The sequence below is a fragment of the Pygocentrus nattereri genome, chromosome 23 (assembly GCF_015220715.1).
Source record: "Pygocentrus nattereri isolate fPygNat1 chromosome 23, fPygNat1.pri, whole genome shotgun sequence".
Classification (NCBI taxonomy): domain Eukaryota; kingdom Metazoa; phylum Chordata; class Actinopteri; order Characiformes; family Serrasalmidae; genus Pygocentrus; species Pygocentrus nattereri.
In genome coordinates, this window is record NC_051233.1 from 32,213,338 (window position 1) to 32,238,162 (window position 24,825).

General features: G+C 46.6%; 1 protein-coding gene across 5 annotated transcripts in view; it reads left to right on the plus strand.

Moving 5' to 3' along the window:
* The window catches only part of stard8 (StAR-related lipid transfer (START) domain containing 8), a 99,160-nt gene that overhangs the window by 21,352 nt on the left and 52,983 nt on the right, over window positions 1-24,825 (plus strand). Inside the window, exon 1 of one of the 5 annotated variants that reach the window (XM_037533672.1) lies at window positions 4,023-4,117. The exons of 3 other annotated variants lie outside the window; for them this stretch is intronic. Coding sequence is in view for 1 of the 2 variants with exons in the window: in XM_017723703.2 (XP_017579192.1) it covers window positions 16,315-16,432 (118 nt within the window). In the remaining variant the exon portion in view is untranslated. Of the gene's footprint in view, window positions 1-4,022; window positions 4,118-16,136; window positions 16,433-24,825 lie in introns of those variants that run through there. One more of the 5 variants, XM_017723703.2, reaches the window with a different exon arrangement.

Below are 24,825 nucleotides of genomic sequence, written 5' to 3' on the forward strand. Positions count from 1 at the left end.
TTAAACTCATTTGGTGGAACGGTCCGTATGCAGCTAGACGTGTGTATGAATGTGTTTCTAGCTGCTGTCCTCCTCCTCGCCCGGCCGCACGTCTCCTCAGACTCTACCAATATTAGTAATGACATCTGATTGCAGCCCGAAGTGAAAGCTGCTGTTTAGAGTCGGATTGACGGGCAGGAAGTCGTTTGCACATTTGCCTTCAATTAGAATAAAAGCCACATGCTAATTGGCTGCTCTTCAGATGTCCGGCGATGACGGTTTCCAGCCGCGTCCGAGTCATTGTGTTTGTGACGGCGTCTCTGGGATTCCGTCTCTATGTGCGGACCCTGATTAGCCTAATGAGCTTCTGAGTGTGTTTTCCTGCTGGTGGCTCTAATCAACGATTTGTTAAAGCTCACCATCTGTCTTTTCCCTCAATGTCTGATGACTTTTGTGAGCTTTAATTGCTCCGTCTGTCTGCGTGGAAGCAGCGGGGGTGGCTTTATCTGTGGCGTTTAACAATACATTTTTAAAGTGATGTCGGAGAGCTCTCCTCCCGCTGGCACTGCGGGTCCAGTGCTGCTGGACATTCAGTTACAGAATGTTCAATTTCCCCTTTAACTGACGAGTTTAGTGTCTGAAGGTTTACGTCTTCAATCAAATGTTTCTGTGCTCATTGTCCATTTTCAGCTCCACTTACTATACAGGTGCACTTTGCGCCCTTTTACCCTGTTCCTCAGGGGTCAGGACCCCCATGGACCCTCTCAGAGCAGGTACTATTTGGGTGGTGGGTCATTCTCAGCACTGCAGTAACACTGATGTGCTGGTGGTGTGTTAGTGTGTGTTGTGCTGGTACGAGTGGATCAGACACAGCAGTGCTGCTGGAGTTTTTAAACACTGTGTCCACTCACTGTCCACTCTATTAGACACTCCTACCTTGTCGGTCCACCTTGTAGATGTAAAGTCAGAGTCGACAGCTCATCTGCTGCACAGTTTGTGTTGGTTATCCTCTAGTCCTTCTGTGAGGGTCCATGGGGGTCCTGCCCACTGAAGAACAGGGTAACAGAGTATCAGAGAAACAGATGGACTACAGTCTGTAACTGTAGAACTACAGAGTGCAGCTATACAGTAAGTGGAGCTGATTAAGTGGACAGTGAGGGCAGAAACACGGAGGTGATCATGATGTTAGGCCTGTTGTTTGTATCTGACGGTGTCTGGCAGGAGGTGTATTAATTTCTCTGTCAAACAGCCGGAGTTGGCTTTGTTGTGACATTTGGAAATATAAAAAGATGCTGGATGGACTTTCCAAGGCCTCGAGTCTCATTTCCCGCCTGAAGGCTGTTCGATGCCTTTCAGGTTTTGAAAGGTGAAACTGATGTCGTCCTGAAACGCTGTGAAGAATCAAGTCTGTGTTACGTGACTGCGGGGGCTGTGGTATCATAAGGTTTGAGCTGAGAATAAAGATTATAAAGCTGCTGTAGGAAAAGTGTGAACATTTATTTAAAGATTTTCCTCAAACTCACAGCTTTCACTCTCCGTATTCACTAAGGCCCAATCCCATTTCTTATTTTTACCCCTACCCCTTGTTTTCAAGTGTAACCCTCCTTCTCGAAACTGAGTTACACGAGGTGGTGGTTGAAATCTTCCCCCTTATGAAATGGGACGACCCTTCAAGAACCGGATACGTCATCAAGTTTTCTTCAGCGACTTTGACGTAAACAGACGAGACGAGGTTTTCTGGCCATTTCCAATACGCCGCCTCCAACTGTGGTCATCTCCCTTGTGTGTCATGTGACAGGACAGGTGAATCGTATTTAAAATAGCCTGGAAAAATAATCAGGATGTGTTTTCCTGCTTTGTCTCCAGACTACAGCAGTAATGGTACATCACACTAACATTTGCCGTTTATCTGAAGGAGACTGAAAAGCGTAGGCGCTCGATTCATTCACAACTTCAGTTTTACGCATCAGTCAATGAAACGAGTCACTGAATAAAAAAGAGCACAAACAAAAAACTACATCACTTCATTAACAGCTCCTAGTGCCGCTCTGTAGGCGACCCTGCCGGCCTGCAGCGACAGCAGAGGAGGGGAAAGTTCAGCTCCTCACTGCTTAAATACATTTAGGGCATCATGCGCCTTCAAAGAGGGGGCAATTGATTTATTATCGCCACCAAGAATTATTCGGTGATATGAAGCTGAACTTCGCCAGTTTCATGATCTTAAATGGTGAGGCAACCTCGCGTACCAGACGTAACTGCTGCGTAACCATTTAAGGTGGAATGGGAAATTTCGCCTGGTAGTGACCGAGACATCGGTGTATTAATGGCGAATTTTATGTGTGTTATGAAGGAAACCCCTAGGGGACACCCCTACCCCTCCATCTGAAAAAAATCGGGACACCCCAACCCCTCCATCTCAACAACAATCGGGACACCCCTACCCTTCCATCTCAACAACAATCGGGACACCCCTACCCTTCCATCTCAACAACAATCGGGACACCCCTACCCCTCCATCTCAACAGCAATCTTGGACACCCCTACCCCTCCATCTCAGCAACAATCGGGACACCCCTACCCTTCCATCTCAACAACAATCGGGACACCCCTACCCCTCCATCTCAACAGCAATCTTGGACAGCCCTACCCCTCCATCTCAGCAACAATCGGGACACCCCTACCCCTCCATCTCAACAGCAATCGGGACACCCCTACCCCTCCATCTCAACAACAATCGGGACACCCCTACCCTCCATCTCAACAACAATCGGGACACCCCAACCCTTCCATCTCAACAGTAATTGGGACACCCCTACCCCTCCATCTCAACAACAGTAATTGGGACACCCCTACCCCTCCATCTCAACAACAGTAGGGACACCCCTACCCTTCCATCTCAACAACAATTGGGACACCCCTACCCTTCCATCTCAACAATTGGGACACCCCTACCCTTCCATCTCAACAATTGGGACACCCCTACCCTTCCATCTCAACAACAATCGGGACACCCCTACCCCTCCATCTCAACAGCAATCTTGGACACCCCTACCCCTCCATCTCAGCAACAATCGGGACACCCCTACCCCTCCATCTCAGCAACAATCGGGACACCCCTACCCCTCCATCTCAGCAACAATCGGGACACCCCTACCCCTCCATCTCAGCAACAATCGGGACACCCCTACCCCTCCATCTCAGCAACAATCGGGACACCCCTACCCCTCCATCTCAGCAACAATCGGGACACCCCTACCCCTCCATCTCAACAACAATCGGGACACCCCTACCCCTCCATCTCAACAACAATCGGGACACCCCTACCCCTCCATCTCAACAACAATCGGGACACCCCTACCCCTCCATCTCAACAACAATCGGGACACCCCTACCCCTCCATCTCAACAACAATCGGGACACCCCTACCCCTCCATCTCAACAACAATCGGGACACCCCTACCCATCCATCTCAACAGTAATTGGGACACCCCTACCCCTCCATCTCAACAACAGTAATTGGGACACCCCTACCCCTCCATCTCAACAACAGTAATTGGGACACCCCTACCCCTCCATCTCAACAACAGTAATTGGGACACCCCTCCATCTCAACAACAATCGGGACACCCCTACCCCTCCATCTCAACAACAATCGGGACACCCCTACCCCTCCATCTCAACAGTAATTGGGACACCCCTACCCTTCCATCTCAACAGTAATTGGGACACCCCTACCCCTCCATCTCAACAACAGTAATTGGGACACCCCTACCCCTCCATCTCAACAACAGTAATTGGGACACCCCTACCCCTCCATCTCAACAACAGTAGGGACACCCCTCCATCTCAACAACAATCGGGACACCCCTACCCCTCCATCTCAACAGCAATCTTGGACACCCCTACCCCTCCATCTCAACAGCAATCTTGGACACCCCTACCCCTCCATCTCAGCAACAATCTGGACACCCCTACCCCTCCATCTCAACAGCAATCTGGACACCCCTACCCCTCCATCTCAGCAACAATCGGGACACCCCTACCCCTCCATCTCAACGGGAATCGGGACACCCCTACCCCTCCATCTCAACAACAATCGGGACACCCTACACCAGACGTGATGGCACAAAACGGAGTGGTAAGGCTAAGTGTTAGGGGCAAGGGGTGAAATGGGATTGGGCCTTGGTTTAGACAACGCTGTAAACTCTGCCAGCTCAATATAATGAACATCATTAAACTTAAAACGGCTTATGCCCTCTATGTCTGATAAATGGAAATAGCTTGCTGTTTAACTAAGGTAACTAAAACTAGCTGCCTCTCCTGCTTTTCCCTTCATAGCTAGAGTGAAAGGCATACAGCGCAGACAAAATGATTTTTAATACGGTTAAAATTTGAGATTCACTCACTAATATGTAATGATACATAGAGGTATTTCAGCCTTGCTGGGTCTGTTGAGATTGTTATTAAAGCCTGGTTTGCTGGCAGTGTTTGTAGATTGAAGGTGAATTTATGTGGGATTTTTTTTTATTAATGTGTCTATTTTTTGCTGTCAGTAGTGAGAAAGTTATACCAGCCAGAAACTTTATCTTTGGAGGGGGAAAAAAGGTCTCCCAGTGTCTCGCTCGTCCATCTGCCTCTCTGGCTTTCACGCTTTCTCTGAACGTAATGACAGGTCATCCTGTTTTACCCAGAAGTCTGACACAGCCTGGCGGTCCCCATGGAGACCCAGCGAGGTTTTCAAGTTCTGTGCAGTCTATCAGATAAAAAACATGTCAAAACCCAGCAGAATCTCACACCACGGAAGAGGGAGGAATATACCCAGCGCAGCGGCTTCTCAGCAGAGCCAGAATCCGAATAAAATAATAATAATTATTATAATAATAAGAATAAAACTAAAAAGTGAAGAGTAGCTGAGTGAACGGCCACATTACAGCTACTGCTGGGCGGAAAAGTGACCATATAACTGAGAACCAACATGTTTTAAACACACAAAATACTGAAAAACAATTGAAATTGAACTTCTGATCCGAATTCAACCAAATTGATGCTTGACCAAAACAAAACAGATCAATCCCACTTTAACCTCTTATGCTCTGGGGTATATTTTGATTTGTCCATCTAAATTTTCGTGACCAAATCGTAAGGCAAATTTTTCAGTAACTGCATGAAATAAATGTCCATTTTTACTTTATTTATTTACTCATTTATTGTAAAATTTCCCCTCAGATGAACAGAATGTGTTTTATGATCTCCACATATCACTACACGCTCACGATTTACTGCTGAAAGCCAAAAATCTCCAACGCTCTTTGTGTTATTCTCTAAAAGTGATGTTTCCAGAGCAGATCACTGAAGAGACGCCGTCTGTTTATAGTTTAGAGCCCAGATTTGGGGAAAAACGGGGCGACTTTCAGTAGAAAAACAAACTGAGTTCAGCTTCTTTTATTATAAGGGTTTAAAATGACATCACCGTCTATTAGACTGGAGAGAAGAGCTACAGCCTCACATGACGCCCAGCTTCTGAATGGAGCTTATGGAGTATGAACGTTATGAAGAAGATGACGGAGAGCGGTTTGGAACCACCAGTGGTCTCAAGGAGCTTAAGAGGTTAAAAGAGCTGCACTGGCAGCTTGTATCATTATTCCATTTTGTTAGGATTGTGCACTCTTAAGGAAGTTTCGCAAAGGTTCTTTAGTAAGAACGGTTCTATGTAGATCCATTTGCATGCTTAAATGTTTTTTTGCGTAAAACAGTTCTGATTGGTGGAGAATATGTTGTATATGGTTCTATATAGCAATGAAAAGGGTTTTTCTGTTGTTTACAACAGTAGCAGAACGTTTTTGGTGCTGTGTAGAACAGCACATTCTCTGTCATCTGAAGAACCATTTCAGGATAGAGGTTAACGTTCTGCTACTAGTTTTTAAGGCTCTAAGTGACCTTGAAGCACCGCTTACATCACAGAATGTCTGTCTGTTTAAGATGTTACATCTGCAGTTACTGACCTGCTGTAAAAATTCAGAAAATCTTCTGTAAAATACAGAAAACATAAATAGACTCTTTCTGTTATTCTGCTGGGCGGCACGGTGGCATGGTGGGTAGCACTGTCGCCTCACAGCAAGGAGAGCCTGGGCTGGGTGATCAGGGTCCTCTCTGTGTGGAGTTTGCATGTTCTCCCCGTGTCTGTGTGGGGTTCCTCCGGGTTCTCTGGTTTCCTCCCACAGTCCAAAGACGTGCAGTCAGGCCAATTGGACGTGCTAAATTGCCCCTGGGTGTGAGTGTCTGTCTGTCTGCCCTGCGATGGACTGGCGACCTGTCCAGGGTGTATCCTGCCTTCCGCCCAATGACCGCTGGGATCAGCTCCAGCATCCCCCCTCGACCCTGACAGAGAAGCGGCTTAGAAAATGGATGGATGGATGTTATTCTGCTTCTAAACTGTGGAGCTCAGTTCAGTTTTATTAGACGGTCAAGCTCAGAGCTCACTTTTAATAAACAACTGAAAACGCATTTTTTACGCTAAAAAACCTCAACTCTTGGTTTTTAACTTTTAATCTGATGTCATTTTCTTATGATTCTAAAGTAATAATTCTATTTTGTTGTATTACCTTTGAGCTTTATCACCTGTCTGTAAAGCCCTTTGAGCTGCCACCATAATGGAAAGTGCTATATAAATGAAAACTATTATTATTATTATTATTATTACTACTACTATTACTATTGTTACTATTGTTATTGATATTATTGTAAAAAATCTAATCTTGACTTCTGAACTGAAAACAGGAATGAAATCTTGACTGGTGATTGAAAAAATTAAAGTTGAATTTTCACCTCAGAATAAAAAAAAAACAATTTTTTTAAAAATTATTTGATTTTATGGCTTTAGAATTAAAAAAAAAACTATGAAATCTTGAGCGAGGAAATGAAAATTGATCTTCACTGTAAAAAGTGACTCATCAGATGTTGGTCAGAAGCATTTGAACTAGTTTTAACCTGATCTTAAACGGCCAAACTCGCAGTTTAAAGGCGCCTCACGGCCTCATGAACCTGAAGCTGCCTCTAGTGTGAGAAAGTGAAAGTAAACACTCTTGGCAGCCGCTGCGTGTCTGAACTGTGTCTTTGCTCTCGCTCAGGTTCTTTCAAGTGAACCTGTTAGAACTTGTTAGTTGATGCTGAAAACGAAACACAATCACAGCCTCTATTTCAGAAACAGCTGCCAGGGTGGGGGCGGGGTGGGAGGTTCTGGCATTTCAGTAACAGCTGTTCTTGTAACTCTGGCTCGAGACCCGGTGCGTTCCAGTTTTCATGCCCCGAGAAAGAGCATCAAAGCTGTTCCTGAGCCGGGGCAGTAAAACGTAATGTTTCAGAACTTCACGGCTCTAAAGCAGCGTTTAGCCGCGTCCTCAGACGACTCGGAACGTTCAGCATTAAAAGTTTGCACGGCTTTCTGATTAGCTCAGTTAGGCTCACACCAGGGTGCCTGCGCAGTGTGGAAAAGTATGGAATTTGATTTTAAGTCTCCAGATCTGGTGTAGAAAAAAACTATTTCCTAAAATTTCTGATCCCACTGATCAGGCAAAACGTTCTGACCACCTCCTTGTTTCTACCCTCACCATCCACTTTATCAGCTCCACTTACTGTATAGTTCCACTCTGTAGTTCTACAGTTACAGACTGTAGTCCATCTGTTTCTCTGATACTCTGTTACCCTGTTCTTCAGTGGTCAGGACCCCCATGGACCCTCACAGAGCAGGTACTGTTTGGGTGGTGGGTCATTCTCAGCACTGCAGTAACACTGACGAGATGGTGGTGTGTTACTGTGTGTTGTGCTGGTACGAGAGGATCAGACACAGCAGTGCTGCTGGAGTTTTTGAGCACCTCAGGGCCCCTCTCTCTCTCTCTCTCTCTCTCTCTCTCTCTCTCTCTCTCTCTCTCTCTCTCTCTCTGTAATCAGCGATCAGTGATGGTCAGGCTGTTTAATCTGATTGCAGTTTCTGAAGTGATGTGTATAAGAGGCCCCGCCCCCTGCGCTCGTTTGTCTGATCTGTTTTGTTTCCTGCGCCGTCCCGCTCGTCCGCTCCACTCCTTTCCTCTTCCCTCGCTCGCTCTGACCCCTGGGGTTTTACCCACAATCCTCCTCACATGCTCAGGGAAACAGGAAGTGACTAAACAGGGACTGAACTTTGATCCAGTCGGGATCAGACATACAGACAGAAACAGGAAATGCCACATCTCTTCTCTCTCTCTCTCTTTCTCTCTCTCTCTCTCTTCTCTCTCTATTTCTCTCTCTTTCTCTTTCTGTCTCTCTTCCTCTCTGTCATTCTCTCTCTTTCTCTTTCTCACTCTTTTTCTCTCGCTCTCTCTTGCTCTCCCTCTTTCTCTCTGATAGTGAGAGGGTGGACTGGGCTGTGGTGTGTGTTGGTGAGAGGGTGGACTGGGCTGTGGTGTGTGATGGTGAGAGGGTGGACTGGGCTGTGGTGTGTGTTGGTGAGAGGGTGGACTGGGCTGTGGTGTGTGATGGTGACAGGCTGGACTGGGCTGTGGTGTGTGGTGAGAGGGTGGACTGGGCTGTGGTGTGTGTTGGTGAGAGGGTGGACTGGGCTGTGGTGTGTGGCGGTGAGAGGGTGGACTGGGCTGTGGTGTGTGGCGGTGAGAGGGTGGACTGGGCTGTGGTGTGTGGCGGTGAGAGGGTGGACTGGGCTGTGGTGTGTGGCGGTGAGAGGGTGGACTGGGCTGTGGTGTGTGAAGGTGAGGGTGGACTGGGCTGTGGTGTGTGAAGGTGAGAGGGTGGACTGGGCTGTGGTGTGTGTTGGTGAGAGGGTGGACTGGGCTGTGGTGTGTGTTGGTGAGAGGGTGGACTGGGCTGTGGTGTGTGATGGTGAGAGGGTGGACTGGGCTGTGGTGTGTGAAGGTGAGAAGGTGGACCTGGCTGTGGTGTGTGTTGGTGAGAGGGTGGACTGGGCTGTGGTGTGTGATGGACTGGGCTGTGGTGTGTGATGGTGAGAGGGTGGACTGGGCTGTGGTGTGTGTGAAGGTGAGAGGGTGGACTGGGCTGTGGTGTGTGTGAAGGTGAGAGGGTGGACTGGGCTGTGGTGTGTGTGAAGGTGAGAGGGTGGACTGGGCTGTGGTGTGTGTGAAGGTGAGAGGGTGGACTGGGCTGTGGTGTGTGTGAAGGTGAGAGGGTGGACTGGGCTGTGGTGTGTGTGAAGGTGAGAGGGTGGACTGGGCTGTGGTGTGTGTGAAGGTGAGAGGGTGGACTGGGCTGTGGTGTGTGTGAAGGTGAGAGGGTGGACTGGGCTGTGGTGTGTGTGAAGGTGAGAGGGTGGACTGGGCTGTGGTGTGTGTGAAGGTGAGAGGGTGGACTGGGCTGTGGTGTGTGTGAAGGTGAGAGGGTGGACTGGGCTGTGGTGTGTGTGAAGGTGAGAGGGTGGACTGGGCTGTGGTGTGTGTGAAGGTGAGAGGGTGGACTGGGCTGTGGTGTGTGTGAAGGTGAGAGGGTGGACTGGGCTGTGGTGTGTGTGATGGTGAGAGGGTGGACTGGGCTGTGGTGTGTGTGAAGGTGAGAGGGTGGACTGGGCTGTGGTGTGTGTGAAGGTGAGAGGGTGGACTGGGCTGTGGTGTGTGTGAAGGTGAGAGGGTGGACTGGGCTGTGGTGTGTGTGAAGGTGAGAGGGTGGACTGGGCTGTGGTGTGTGTGAAGGTGAGAGGGTGGACTGGGCTGTGGTGTGTGTGAAGGTGAGAGGGTGGACTGGGCTGTGGTGTGTGTTGGTGAGAGGGTGGACTGGGCTGTGGTGTGTGTTGGTGAGAGGGTGGACTGGGCTGTGGTGTGTGATGGTGGACTGGGCTGTGGTGTGTGATGGTGGACTGGGCTGTGGTGTGTGAAGGTGAGAGGGTGGACTGGGCTGTGGTGTGTGTTGGTGAGAGGGTGGACTGGGCTGTGGTGTGTGTTGGTGAGAGGGTGGACTGGGCTGTGGTGTGTGATGGTGGACTGGGCTGTGGTGTGTGATGGTGGACTGGGCTGTGGTGTGTGTTGGTGAGAGGGTGGACTGGGCTGTGGTGTGTGTTGGTGAGAGGGTGGACTGGGCTGTGGTGTGTGATGGTGAGAGGGTGGACTGGGCTGTGGTGTGTGAAGGTGAGAGGGTGGACTGGGCTGTGGTGTGTGAAGGTGAGAGGGTGGACTGGGCTGTGGTGTGTGTTGGTGAGAGGGTGGACTGGGCTGTGGTGTGTGTTGGTGAGAGGGTGGACTGGGCTGTGGTGTGTGTTGGTGAGAGGGTGGACTGGGCTGTGGTGTGTGAAGGTGAGAAGGTGGACTGGGCTGTGGTGTGTGAAGGTGAGAGGGTGGACTGGGCTGTGGTGTGTGTGAAGGTGAGAGGGTGGACTGGGCTGTGGTGTGTGTGAAGGTGAGAGGGTGGACTGGGCTGTGGTGTGTGTGAAGGTGAGAGGGTGGACTGGGCTGTGGTGTGTGTGAAGGTGAGAGGGTGGACTGGGCTGTGGTGTGTGTGAAGGTGAGAGGGTGGACTGGGCTGTGGTGTGTGTGAAGGTGAGAGGGTGGACTGGGCTGTGGTGTGTGTGAAGGTGAGAGGGTGGACTGGGCTGTGGTGTGTGTGAAGGTGAGAGGGTGGACTGGGCTGTGGTGTGTGTGAAGGTGAGAGGGTGGACTGGGCTGTGGTGTGTGTGAAGGTGAGAGGGTGGACTGGGCTGTGGTGTGTGTGATGGTGGACTGGGCTGTGGTGTGTGATGGTGGACTGGGCTGTGGTGTGTGAAGGTGAGAGGGTGGACTGGGCTGTGGTGTGTGTTGGTGAGAGGGTGGACTGGGCTGTGGTGTGTGTTGGTGAGAGGGTGGACTGGGCTGTGGTTTGAAGGTGATGTTTGACTGTGAGGGGTCTGAGGGGGTCTGTCTCTGGGTGTGTGTGGTTGCTGGGGTGCGCTGTGTGGTGGTAGAGCTCTGGATGTGCCTGTGAGAGGTGGTGGTGGAAGTTTAAAGCTTGTTTTATCACGGGAAGGGAGAGAGGAAACTTGCCCTGCTCTGCTCTGCACACCAGATTAGCTGCATTGCGATGTAGTTAAGATTTTAAAAACAAAATTTTAAATGAAACTTTTCTGTGGGCGTCGTGTCCCTTAATGTGTCTTTTTGATAAATGATTGATCCCCATACTTCACTGCCAGACAAGAGCATGGGTTTAATTACATAATTTAATTACTCTCTCTCTCTCTCTCTCTCTCTCTCTCTCTCTCTCTCTCTCTCTCTCTCTCTGTTTATTTATCGTCTGTCTATCCTGCCACTGATCCTATCAGACAGATCAGATAAGCACTTGACTCACTGCTATAATAACAGCATTATTTATTTATTTGTTTCTGATTATGTAATGACTGACGGAATTCATCAGAATCAGCGTTAGAGACAAGAAATCTTTATCTCTAAAAACTCAGTGTAGCCCAGCTTTCTCTCTTAACCCAAATAAGGTTGATCAGCTTGTACATGTGTGGTGTCTGAAGTGTGCTTTATTAAATAGATGGGGCTAAACTGCTGTAGGCTGAATAAACTGGGCTGAACTGCTGTAGGCTGAGTAAACTGGGCTAAACAGCTGTAGGCTGAGTAAACTGGGCTAAACAGCTGTAGGCTGAGTAAACTGGGCTAAACAGCTGTAGGCTGAGTAAACTGGGCTAAACAGCTGTAGGCTGAGTAAACTGGGCTAAACAGCTGTAGGCTGAGTAAACTGGGCTAAACAGCTGTAGGCTGAGTAAACTGGGCTAAACAGCTGTAGGCTGAGTAAACTGGGCTAAACTGCTGTAGGCTGAGTAAACTGGGCTAAAGCGCTGTAGGCTGAATAAACTGGGCTGAACTGCTGTAGGCTGAATAAACTGGGCTAAACCGCTGTAGGCTGAGTAAACTGGGCTGAACTGCTGTAGGCTGAATAAACTGGGCTAAACTGCTGTAGGCTGAATAAACTGGGTTAAACTGCTGTAGGCTGAGTAAACTGGGCTAAACTGCTGTAGGCTGAGTAAACTGGGCTAAACTGCTGTAGGCTGAGTAAACTGGGCTAAACTGCTGTAGGCTGAGTAAACTGGGCTAAACTGCTGTAGGCTGAGTAAACTGGGCTAAACTGCTGTAGGCTGAGTAAACTGGGCTAAACTGCTGTAGGCTGAGTAAACTGGGCTAAACTGCTGTAGGCTGAGTAAACTGGGCTAAACCGCTGTAGGCTGAGTAAACTGGGCTAAACTGCTGTAGGCTGAGTAAACTGGGCTAAACTGCTGTAGGCTGAGTAAACTGGGCTAAACTGCTGTAGGCTGAGTAAACTGGGCTAAAGCGCTGTAGGCTGAATAAACTGGGCTAAAGCGCTGTAGGCTGAATAAACTGGGCTAAACTGCCGTAGGCTGAGTAAACTGGGCTAAAGCGCTGTAGGCTGAGTAAACTGGGCTAAAGCGCTGTAGGCTGAATAAACTGGGCTAAAGCGCTGTAGGCTGAATAAACTGGGCTAAAGCGCTGTAGGCTGAATAAACTGGGCTAAAGCGCTGTAGGCTGAATAAACTGGGCTAAACTGCTATAGATGAGTAAACTGGGCTAAGCTTCTGTAGGCTGAGTAAACTGGGCTAAGCTTCTGTAGGCTGAGTAAACTGGGCTAAGCTTCTGTAGGCTGAGTAAACTGGGCTAAAGCGCCGTAGGCTGAATAAACTGGGCTAAAGCGCTGTAGGGTGAATAAACTGGGCTGAACTGCTGTAGGCTGAGTAAACTGGGCTAAACTGCTATAGATGAGTAAACTGGGCTAAGCTTCTGTAGGCTGAGTAAACTGGGCTTAATTGCTTTCGTCTGAAGGATAAGTAATAATCTAAATATTAATAAAGGTAATAAATGTATTATATATTTATATACACATTATATCACACAGCCCTGAAATCGCCATGTAATGAAAATATAATCATAAAGTTTAAAAGAAGGCAGTGAACCCAAACTTTTGATCAATGTCCGTCTCCGCAGAAGAGCTGCTCTGTTGGCATCATTGAGCTTCTACTGAAGTGTCATCTGGGACTCTAAAGGGCAGCCAGACACAGTTTATTCAGTGGAAATGGTTCCAGTCAGTTCTAAAGGGTTTTACTCAGCAGAGGAAATAAGTGTGATTATAACTCCAGTCCTGCCCTTAGCTGGAACTGACCGGTGCATCAATTTTGTGAATCATCACTGGTCATTCAGATGAGCCTCAGGTTAGTTTGGGTAAACTTTAGAAGCACTTTGTTCCACAGAAGACTATTTTACTTCAGTGGAACAATTACTCTTCATTTATATTTATATAACATATTAACATACATAGATGTCAAGACTGAGCGGTCATTAATCCCCGTAAGCTGCCCACACACTCATTAAACATTCCCGAATGCTAATTCTGATGCTCTGAATAGTGGCAGGTTAATGATTTGCACCTCTTTCCTCTCAATGAAGTCATTCCAGCTTTTTTTGACCATCAGCCAAAGACAACGTTATTAATTCCAGTGCTGTCTGATGTCCTGCAGAGAGGAAAATGGCCAGATCTGATTGACCGCAGTGTATTGCTCATCAGCTGCGATAAGGGGTCAGGAATTATTTGAACGATGTTGATGTTCCGGTCCAACACCGCTGACAACATACAGTGGAGGTCTGGCCCAGCTCCCTCAGTCGGTGTCTGACGTTTGCTTTAGTTTTAGCCCTGGTGCTGGGCGGCTGATGTAGCTAACCAATAATGGACAAACGTGCGTTTCAGAACAAAACACAGTTTTGATGTTATTTTATTATTCGTATATTGTTGTGTGTTAAGTCTGTTGTTGGCCTAATATACACTGTACTGCCAAAAGTATTCGCTCGTCTGGCTTCACACACACATGAGCTTGAGTGACGTCCCATTCTTAATCCATAGGGTTTAACATGATGTCAGCTCACCCTTTGCAGCTATAACAGCTTCAGCTCTTCTGGGAAGGCTTTCCACAAGGGTTAGGAGTGTTAATGGGAATTTTTGACCGTTCTTCCAGAAGCACATTTGTGAGGTCAGACACTGATGTTGGACGAGTAGGCCTGGCTCACAGTCTCCGCTCTAATTCATCCCAAAGGTGTTCTATGGGGTTGAGGTCAGGACTCTGTGCAGGCCAGTCAAGTTCTTCCACAAAAAACTGGCTCATCCACGTCTTTATGGACCTTCTTTGTGCACTGATGCGCAGTCATGTTGGAACAGGAAGGGGCCGTCCCCAAACTGTTCCCACAAAGTTGGGAGCTTGAAATGGTCCAGAATCTCTTGGTGCTGAAGCTTTAAGAGTTCCTTTCACTGGAACTAAGGAGCCGAGACCAACTCCTGAAAAACACCCCCACACCATGATCCCCCCTCCACCAAACTTTACACTCAGCACAATGCAGTCAGACAAGTACCGTCTCCTGGCAACCGCCAAACCCAGACTCATCCATCGGATGCCCAGATGGAGAAGCGCGATTGGTCACACCAGAGAACACGTCTCCACTGCTCTAGAGTCCAGTGGCGGCGCTTTACACCACTGCATTCCATGCTTTGCATTGCGCTTGGTGATGTAAGGCTTGGATGCAGCTGCTCGACCATGAAACCATAAACAACACGTTCTCCGTTAATGTAAAGAACCCTTTCACAATGCAAAGATCAATTTAATCATGCAAAGGGTTTTTTTTGAGTGTTTCTATATAGAACCGTTTTTTGCTTAAGAACCCTTGAAGAGCCATCTTATTTTTGTGTAGGTGAAAAGGCAAGACAACATTAGACGCTGCTGGAATTTGGTAAATATTACAGCCATTCACGGTTTTAGCTGAGAGTGCACATGCAGAGCCTTTTGAATCTCCATGCTAGGCTAATGGCTAACCCCAAGAGACTGGCTTTTCCTTCCACTTATTCTTCTTTTTACTCACTACAAACTGGACTAACTGACCTCAGGCTGCACCTCACTTTGCAGTTATTTTAGCCAGGGGTTGCCACCATGCAGCTCTGCCCTGTTACTTCCCTGTATCGACCCCACAAACAGAATTAAAACTAAAATGATCCTCCTTTACAGTAAAATAAAGCTCTGCTGATCCTTCAACACAGTTTAACAGTAAATGGTCTTAATCGCTGGAGTTAATGTAGAACTGCTGATTCACCCTTTAACCCTGAAGACCAGCGCAGACGACTGGTCACCATAGCAACACAGACAACTGTCTCGCCCAGCTAGTAGCTTTCAAACGGCAAAGAGAGAGATTTAAGACGAACGTCGATAATTTGGAGATGAATGGACTTGTTTGATTTGTGTTTATAGTCACTCCAGCTGGTTTCCTGATACGTTAAATCTTTAAAACCGAGAAACTGATCAACACTCGAAAGACTTCGAGTTGAAGAGTTTACTAAACAATTCACTAAAAAAACTAAAAATCTAACCAGCTAAACTCCAAATGTATAGTGTTAGTCAATATGGGGAAGGTGAGTGTACACCACTGTTAGCTTGGTGCTAACATGACACCCCTAGAGAGAATCCCGTTAGCATTATCGTAGCAGTGCTAATCACATGCTCGCGAGCTAAAACGAATACGTAAGTGAAATTCTGCTCTATGATGACTGATATGGCTGTGCTAGGTTGGCTAGCTTGCTGTGGGATAGCTGGTGTTAGCCAGCCAGGCCAATGCTTACTAACATCGTCATCATCATCATCGTTTAAAGAACTTTTCTGGCCTCGTTCTACAGTAAAGCTGATGTTGTTTTGATGTATTATTACAGCATTTTTCCCGTTTTTTTACAGAAGCCGTACAATAAGGTGTTTAGTTCAACTTCAGAACATTTATAAAGGATCATACTTGCTTGAAAACAGTACATCATTTTAGAAATGAGCACAGAAGAAACTTTTACAGTGGGATTAAAGCTTTGAGTGCCTCACAGTTGCTTGTATGCAGAGTAGCTCATTAGCCAGTGTGACTAAATAGGTTTTTTATGTATTATCTGTCTGTTTCTGAGTCCGTGTGTCTGTCTCTCTGTCTTTCTTCTGGCCGAAGTGGTATGTGCTTCCTGGGGGAGGGGTCAGTGTGAAGTGGGTCATTTACTCTGAGGGGCCGAGCTGGACGGGTGGGGGCAGGAAGGGTGAGCTTTGGCCCCCCCGTTCCTCCAGGATAAGGCTGCTTCTGCTGTTCTGCTCCCACACCCAGTTATTAGCAAAAGGCAACGTTAGCCATTTGAATGAGAGCCGCTGGGGATCTGTGACCGTTTCTTCTGGACGTCTGGACTTCATATGAGTCTGTGTGAGCGGGATAATGACCACTGACGGACCCTGGTCAGATCGGGCAAAGTTCTAGTAGATGTTTGTAGAAGTTTGATTGTGGAAATGCTGGACTTTGAATGAGCGAGATGGAAACCTCATCTCCACGGCGACGCCGTGGTCACCGTGGCAATTCTGTACCGCGGCGGCAGCGTGGGAACTGCAAGAGTTCTTCACCACGGCCACGCTGTGGTTCTGGTGAGTTTGGTCTCATTCTAAAGCCTGGCGAGATGTTCCTCAAGGAGATGGAATTCATGGTGATTGGTGCTAGATTCTGGTGTTTAATCGGTCACTTGGTCAACGTGAGCTGTTAGCATTAGGCTGAAGGCTGGAGAGTCGGGGTGGATTTGACAAGTCTGGGTTTTTGAGGATCCTCTTGGTTTTAACAGCTTGAACTGCCGATTTTATGCATCATATTCAGTTTTTTTTTATTTTTTGGACCCGAAGCTCATTGAATCAAGCTGAGAAATTGTGTGGAAAGTTCATGATATCAACACCACAAGGAACCTAGGAGGAACCTCATGGTTTTCATAGCTAGAACTGCTTGTTTTATGTCTTTTCTGACTCTTAGCTCATTGCCACAAGCTGAGAAACTGTGTGGGAAGATTAAATTTTAAGCTTTCAACGCGTTTCACGTTTGCGTTTAAGTAAAAGACATTCAGTCTGTTCTGATGGAAAAGCCAGAATCAAACTTGTCCGTACAGAATGTGAAACTAATGTGAACGAATTATACACTTGCGTAATGTTAACAGCGGAAATCTGAGAGAGAGAATTGAAGCGCCAGTTTAATATATGTAGATGGAAAGAACAGCTTCCTGGCTGCAGATGAAGCTTTAAATTGAATAATAGATGATGTCATCGTGGAATATTTACAACATGTGAATTTCATTAAAATAAGAGAACCGCCGTATATTCTGATACTGTTCGCAGTGGTGGTGATGGGGACCAGACGTCCCCCTCTAAAAGCTCCCTCACGGCAAGTTATTACATGAAATGGTTCTGAATTCACTGCCTGATGACGGAGATGCTGATTTATGATAGTCTTGAGAAGATTTTGGCCTGACAGTCCTTGGAGGGATACGTTCAAGGCAAAATAGGCCCCAAAGAAAGCTTCTGATTTCAGATGTATCACTATTTTTCCATCATCAACGTTCCATATGAACTCAGGCGACACGTGTAGGTTCACTGGTGGTTTTGGAGAGTAAATAAAATGGTCTGCATTTGTGTTGGAAGTCATGAGACACCTGGTTCCATTTCACACGAAACCAGTCCGTTTACGTATTTACCACTGAATAAGGCTGGAATTTCTAAAGAAATCGGCGAAATATTTTGAAATGTCTGCAGATTTTCTTTTCGTTTTCTTCAAGTTCGTGAAATAAAGGCTCTGAAGGTGTTTGTGCGATGCTGTAAAGTGAACTACTTTGGTTCTTTGAAGGACCATTGATGCTGGTTGAAGTGAATATGTACTCGTGTGGTCTCCAACTCGTCGTCCAGTGTTGTTCTTGAGTAAACGTTTCACCCAAGCAGGGGCATTAGTAGTACAAATATTTGTTGTTTGAAAGTGATTTGTTTGTTTATGGCATGACCTTCAACACATTCCCATGATCACTGGTTAGTTCTCATTGATGGAGGAAATAAGAGGCTTACATAAGTGTGTGGAGTATTGAGTAGAGCTGGAAATGGTGGTGGATGGGATGTTGGCGGGGCATTGCAGCAAGAGCTGAAACAATAGCGGCTAAAGACCCAGAACGAACAATGAGCTTAATTCCACACACACACACACACACACACACAGAGAGCACTTTAGCAGAACGGAGGAGCCATGTCCACACACACCTGCGATGTCTGTACGTATATGTGTATATATACTACTGTGCGAAAGACCAGAGACCACCGGTCACCATTCGTTTATTTAATGTCCGGACAAACGGCCGTTACGTTCTTCATTTTTCTGACATTAGATGTAATCCACTTGCATAAGGAAGGAGGATGTTGACCAAACGAGCTGGAGAAATACGGCTCCTAACAACCACCTGGAAGAGCTGGTCGACCCCAAACCTGCCCCCATCAGATAAACAGCACTGAAAGCTTTGATCTCTGAGAGAGAGGAGAACATCAAGCTGCTTCAGATCTGGAAACATCCACAGGTGTTTCTGTCCATCCTTCCACTGTGAGAAGACCACTCAGCGCTGTGGGTCTGAAAGGACGTGTAGCTGATCAAGAAGAACCTCACTGAGAAAAGGAGACGGACACATCAAACAAAGAAGCTGGATGATGGACTGACCACCCCAGAGTCCAGACCTCAGCACCACTGAATGGGTTTGATTACTTCAGAAAATCATCCACCAGCTTCTCAGACTGAGCTTTGGAGGCGTGTCTGCAGGTTCTTTGAGGAGCTGAAAGTGAGTCTCCTGAGAAGAATGGAGGGTGGAATAAAGAGAGAGAGAGAGAGACTCACTGACCACTCAGATATCTGATGTATTTAGTTATTGAGCCCTTTGTGTTATTATAAATATATAACTCCTAGTTAATTTTAGGGTTTTTTGTTCATATATTTTCTCGTGAAGCAGCTCTGCTCGACTCATTCTCTCTAACCGAAGGGGGTGTGTGTGTGTGTGTGTGTGTGTGTGTGTGTGTGTGTGTGTGTGTGTGTGTGTGTGTGTGTGGGTCACGCTGGGGCTAGAAATTGGATCATAAAGAAGAGAGGAGCAAGAGGGAAATTACAAAATGTAATGAAACAAGAAAAGGGGGGAGAGAGATGTCACAGAAGTGAGCGCACCCGTCACATTTCTGCAGATATTCTATCTTATCATGAGTCGACATGAAGTTCTATCCCAGTTTCATTTCTACAGTGTCGTTCCATGAAAAGATGGAATAAAAGATCTGCAGAAATGTGACGGGTGCGCTCACTTCTGTGAGATACTGTGAGATACTGTGTGATTGTGTGTGATTGTGTGTGTGACTGTGTGTGTATATAATATTGTGCTTAGTGACTCGGAGTGTCAGTTTACTGTAAATCCCCTTTTCACTCACATTCAGATCATTTCATATTAAAGACTTCATTCATACATATTTAATCAGCCTGTGGTCAAACAGCTCCATTTCTCTCTCGTTTCTCTCCCCGTTTCTCTCCCATTTCTCTCCCTATTTCTCTATCGTTTCTCTCCCTATTTCTCTCTCGTTTCTCTCCCCATTTCTCTCCCATTTCTCTCCCATTTCTCTCCCCGTTTCTCCCCCATTTCTCTCCTCGTTTCTCTCCCCGTTTCTCTCCCATTTCTCTCTCGTTTCTCTCCCCATTTCTCTCCCATTTCTCTCTCGTTTCTCTCCCATTTCTCTCCCCGTTTCTCTCTCGTTTCTCTCTAGTTTCTCTCCCCATTTCTCTCTAGTTTCTCTCCCCATTTCTCTCTCGTTTCTCTCCCCGTTTCTCTCCCATTTCTCTCTCGTTTCTCTCTCCATTTCTCCCTATTTCTCTCTGCATTTGTCCCATTTCTCCATGTTTATAGACACAGAAGCCGTACAGCGTCAGAAACCACAGTGCTAGTTATTACTGTGGGCCCTGAGCGTGTGTGTATATATATATATATATATATATATATATATATATATATATATATATATATATATATATATATATATATATATAATGTGTATATGTATGTATGTGTGTGTGTGTATATATGTGTGTGTATATATATATGTGTGTATATATATGTATATATATGTGTGTGTGTGTGTGTGTATATATATATATATATGTATATATATATATATATATATATATATATATATATATATTTATGTGTATATGTATGTGTGTGTGTATATATATATAAAACGATATAATCGCTGTGGGTCACATCAGCACAGAAATGTATTTGCTTTATTTGGCAGGATAATCGCAATATTTAGTAATATGTTCAACACATGTAGCAACATAATCGCAGTTTATGGCAATATAGTTACAACATGTAGCACTAAAATCACATCATGTAGCACTAAAATCACAACATGTATCAATAAAATCACATCATGTAGCACTAAAATCACATGTATCAATAAAATCACATCATGTAGCACTAAAATCACATCATGTAGCACTAAAATCACAACATGTATCAATAAAATCACATCATGTAGCACTAAAATCACTATGTATCAATAAAATCACATCATGTAGCACTAAAATCACAACGTATCAATAAAATCACATCATGTAGCACTAAAATCACATCATGTAGCACTAAAATCACAACATGTATCAATAAAATCACATCATGTAGCACTAAAATCACAACGTATCAATAAAATCACATCATGTAGCCCTAAAATCACATCATGTAGCACTAAAATCACAACATGTATCAATAAAATCACATCATGTAGCACTAAAATCACTATGTATCAATAAAATCACAACATGTAGCAAAATAATAGCATTTTTTAGCGACTGCCCCATTTTTAAGCAGCGTAATTGGTGCGATGGAAGTGGCTTATATGCATCAGTAATTGCAGTTTGTTGCAACATTTAGAGCTCATGTAGAAAAATATTCCCCGTTTCCGGTAATCAGAGTTTCACACGACATCAGAGCAGCACCACGTGTGCCGTGAGTGATATGAGGAAATATGGCTGTAGAGTGTCTCTGTGTGTGTGTGTGTTTGTGGCTGTGTGTCTCTGTGTGTGTGTGTGTGTGTGTGTGTCTGTGTCTGTGTGTGTGTGTGTGTGTTTGTGGGTGGGAAATCCCACAATGCCTCTGGGAGTTTTAGAATGTGGCAAAGGGGCGGAGCCTGGAAACAGGAAGTGAAGGAAGCAGATTAGATCATTAGAGCTCAAACCACAGCTGGGGGGGGGGGGGGGGGGGGGGGGGGTGTGGGTGTGTGTTAGTTTGTGTGTTCTGTGTAACGTGTGTGTGTGTGTGTGTGTGTGTGTGCTGTCTCTGCATGTGTGCGCAGTGTGTATGCTCTATTTTGTATGTAGTGTGTGTTTGTGCATTTGTGTGTACTGTCGTGTGGTGTGTGTTGTTTTGTCTGTGTGTGTGTGTTCTGTGTAACGTGTGTGTGTGTGTGTGTTCTGTGTAACGTGTGTGTGTGTGTGTGTGTGTGTGCTGTCTTTGCATCTCTGAGGCACGAACCTTTGAGATGCAAGTCAGTCAAGTCTCTGAAGCATGGGTCCCAGGTGAGTCTGAGTAGAGTCAATGAGGTGCGGGTCCAAGGCGAGTCTTGAGTCTCCGATGTGCGAGTCAGAGTTGAGTCCCGAGTCTCCGATGTGCGAGTCAGAGTTGAGTCTCGAGTCTCCGATGTGCGAGTCAGAGCTGAGTCTCGAGTCTCTGATGTGCGAGTCAGAGCTGAGTCCCGAGTCTCTGATGTGCGAGTCAGAGCTGAGTCTCGAGTCTCCGATGTGCGAGTCAGAGTTGAGTCTCGAGTCTCCGATGTGCGAGTCAGAGCTGAGTCTCGAGTCTCCGATGTGCGAGTCAGAGCTGAGTCTCGAGTCTCCGATGTGCGAGTCAGAGCTGAGTCTCGAGTCTCCGCTGTGCGAGTCAGGGTTGAGTCTCGAGTCTCCGCTGTGCGAGTCAGGGTTGAGTCTCGAGTCTCCGCTGTGCGAGTCAGGGTTGAGTCTCGAGTCTCCGCTGTGCGAGTCAGGGTTGAGTCTCGAGTCTCCGCTGTGCGAGTCAGGGTTGAGTCTCGAGTCTCCGCTGTGCGAGTCAGGGTTGAGTCTCGAGTCTCCGCTGTGCGAGTCAGGGTTGAGTCTCGAGTCTCCGCTGTGCGAGTCAGGGTTGAGTCTTACTTTTCTACTGAAGCTTTTTAAGATCAGAGGTAAATAAAAGGCTCAGTAAACGAGTCTGAACTACCGCTTTAATGGAGCTGTTTGAAGCCCCTAACCTCTCAGGGCTGTTTGGGTCCGATCCCTCTGCGTGTCTGTGCAGGGGGTGGGGTGCAGTGAGCTGCGAGGAGGCAGGTGGGAGAGAGAGTTAATCAGCGCTCACCGAAATCACTTAAGTTCTTTGAAGTGTCTAATCTCTCGTGCCTTCGCGCTAATGTGATAAAAATCTGCGTTTGAGCGTGAGATGTAGCTGATGGGCTGTGATGTAATTCAGAAATCATTTCTCTCTGAAATGTAAATCACACAGGGCGACTGTCAGTCGCGGCTGGTAAGCATCTCCAGAATACGACAGCTCATGAGTGGAAGTGCAAGTCCACCTGAAAATCAAGAATTTACACACATATATATATTTTTTTCCCTTCTAGCTTTTCCGTGTACCTGCTTGGACCTAACCATGTTCATGACCAACCTCTCTTTATCCCTTAGACAAAGGTAGGGAGTGCCATCAAAGCTGATGTTTGTAAATGAGTCTTGAGTGTCTGAGGTTCAAGTCCGAATCGAGACTTGAGCTCCTGAGGTTTTTGATGTGCGAGTTTGAGTCGAGTGTTGAGGTTGAGGTTCTGAGTAGAGTCTTGAATCTTTGATTTAAACTTCAGAGACTCAACCTGGGCTCACATCTCAGAGTCGATTCTGGAGTCTCTGAGGTTCGAGTCAGAGTTGAGCCTGGACTCTCTGAGGTTCGAGTCAGAGTTGAGCCTGGACTCTCTGAGGTTCGAGTCAGAGTTGAGCCTGGACTCTCTGAGGTTCGAGTCAGAGTTGAGCCTGGAGTCTCTGAGGTTCGAGTCAGAGTTGAGTCTGGAGTCTCTGAGGTTCCTGTCAGAGTGGAGTCTGGAGTCTCTGGGCTGTGAGTCTGAGGGGTTCGAGTCTGAGTCGAGCCTGGAGTCTTTGGGGTCCGAGTCGAGCCTGGAGTCTCTGGGGTCCGAGTCGAGCCTGGAGTCTTTGAGGTTCGAGTCCGAGTCGAGCCTGGAGTCTTTGGGGTTCGAGTCCGAGTCGAGCCTGGAGTCTCTGAGGTTCGAGTCCGAGTCGAGCCTGGAGTCTTTGGGGTTCGAGTCCGAGTCGAGCCTGGAGTCTCTGAGGTTCGAGTCCGAGTCGAGGACCCTTTAATCTTCTCATTAAAAGCCTTTACTTATGATAATATATTTAGTAATGCATAATCAATCACATGGTTATGTAATGAAGTCCATGTCCTGTCAGTATGGACAGCTTTTCATTAAATGACCCCTCTGAGATCTGATGGCTTTTAAAGTCCTCATATGTTTCATATCTAAATGCTCCGTAATCTTCATCACTACTTTCCAAAACCAACTTCAGCAGCTGTAAACTCTGCACGCCGTTTCACACGAGTCTCCGATGTGGACTGAATGAAGAATGAAGGGTTTCCGGCGTGACGGTCAGTCCTCCGTGATTTCCTGAGTGTCCGTTAGTCAGTTTCACACAGAATGTAGACGGACACACGAATTCATGTGTATCTCAGCCCCTCTTCATAGGCTCATAACTCTGCATGTGAGTCTCATAGGACTTCGAGATGAGATGGAAAGGAAAGGGTGGCTCTACAGATTTAGGAAGTGTTTGAACTGGATTTCTGCCCTTGATCATCACAAAGATACAGAACCAGATATAGAAACAGAATTTGGTGCACGGGCGAGTTTGTGGACTCAGAATGTCAATATATGAGACCAAATATCTCCTCGGTAGCACTTTACTGTGAGGAGCTGTTCATAAGGCTACATGACACCTACAGAAGCTCATCATGATGACTGACACAGCCCTACATAGATTAAGTGACCTTTTTTAGTCCCACAGCGGGAAAATTTCACCCCCGCGTTTAACCCGTCCGTGCAGTGAAACACTAGGGGGCAGTGATCACACTGTTAGGTGTTGGGTTAGGTGTCTTGCTCAAGGACACCTCAGTCTGTCAGCTCAGGGGATTGAAACGGTGACATTCTGGACACAAGGCTGGTTCCCTAACCTCCAGCCCACGACTTCCCATGACTGCCCCCCCCAATAACTGTTTAATCGGTCATTTGCTATAAAGCTTAAATTGGCCAAAGTTTGATCAAAAGTTTGAAAATTTGATCAAAGTCAACTAAAGTAGCCTTTTCCACGTCCACATTACAAGCCTTGTTGTTTACATCCGACCTCTCTTACTTGATGGTTCACACTCGTTTAGGTCAGTGACTCAAATCGGTCATTAATATGAACGAACCGGCTCCTGAAATGACCCTCATGCCCTCATACTACTCCGCAACGAATCACGTGACCGAATCACTGCATCATCAGCACAAACTAACGAGCAGGACGAGCTTCGCTGAGAAGATCATTAACTCTGATCAGCTCTCAGCTTCATTATTAGAGCCAGACGGAGGAGGAAAAGTTGAGATGAGCTGCTTTTTCACCGTTTACAGGCTTTAACGTCTGTTCGGCGCTGCTGCCAGAGTAGCTCTGAATGCTGGCGCATGAATTCCGATCTGAGTTTCACCTTAAGGTCGCATGGATACAAATCGGATACGTATCCTATCTAGGACCAAGTCGGATTTGAAAAGATCCAATTTGTGTCCACACAGGACAAAAACCGGATTTGTGCCACTTCAACCTGGTAAGGTGAACGTAGCCTTAGTGACATGATGCTTGCGTGATGAGCATTTAGGAACCGTTATGTAGGGATATGCCGGTTGTCATGGCACCCTTATATAGATGTCATGTAGCCTAAGGA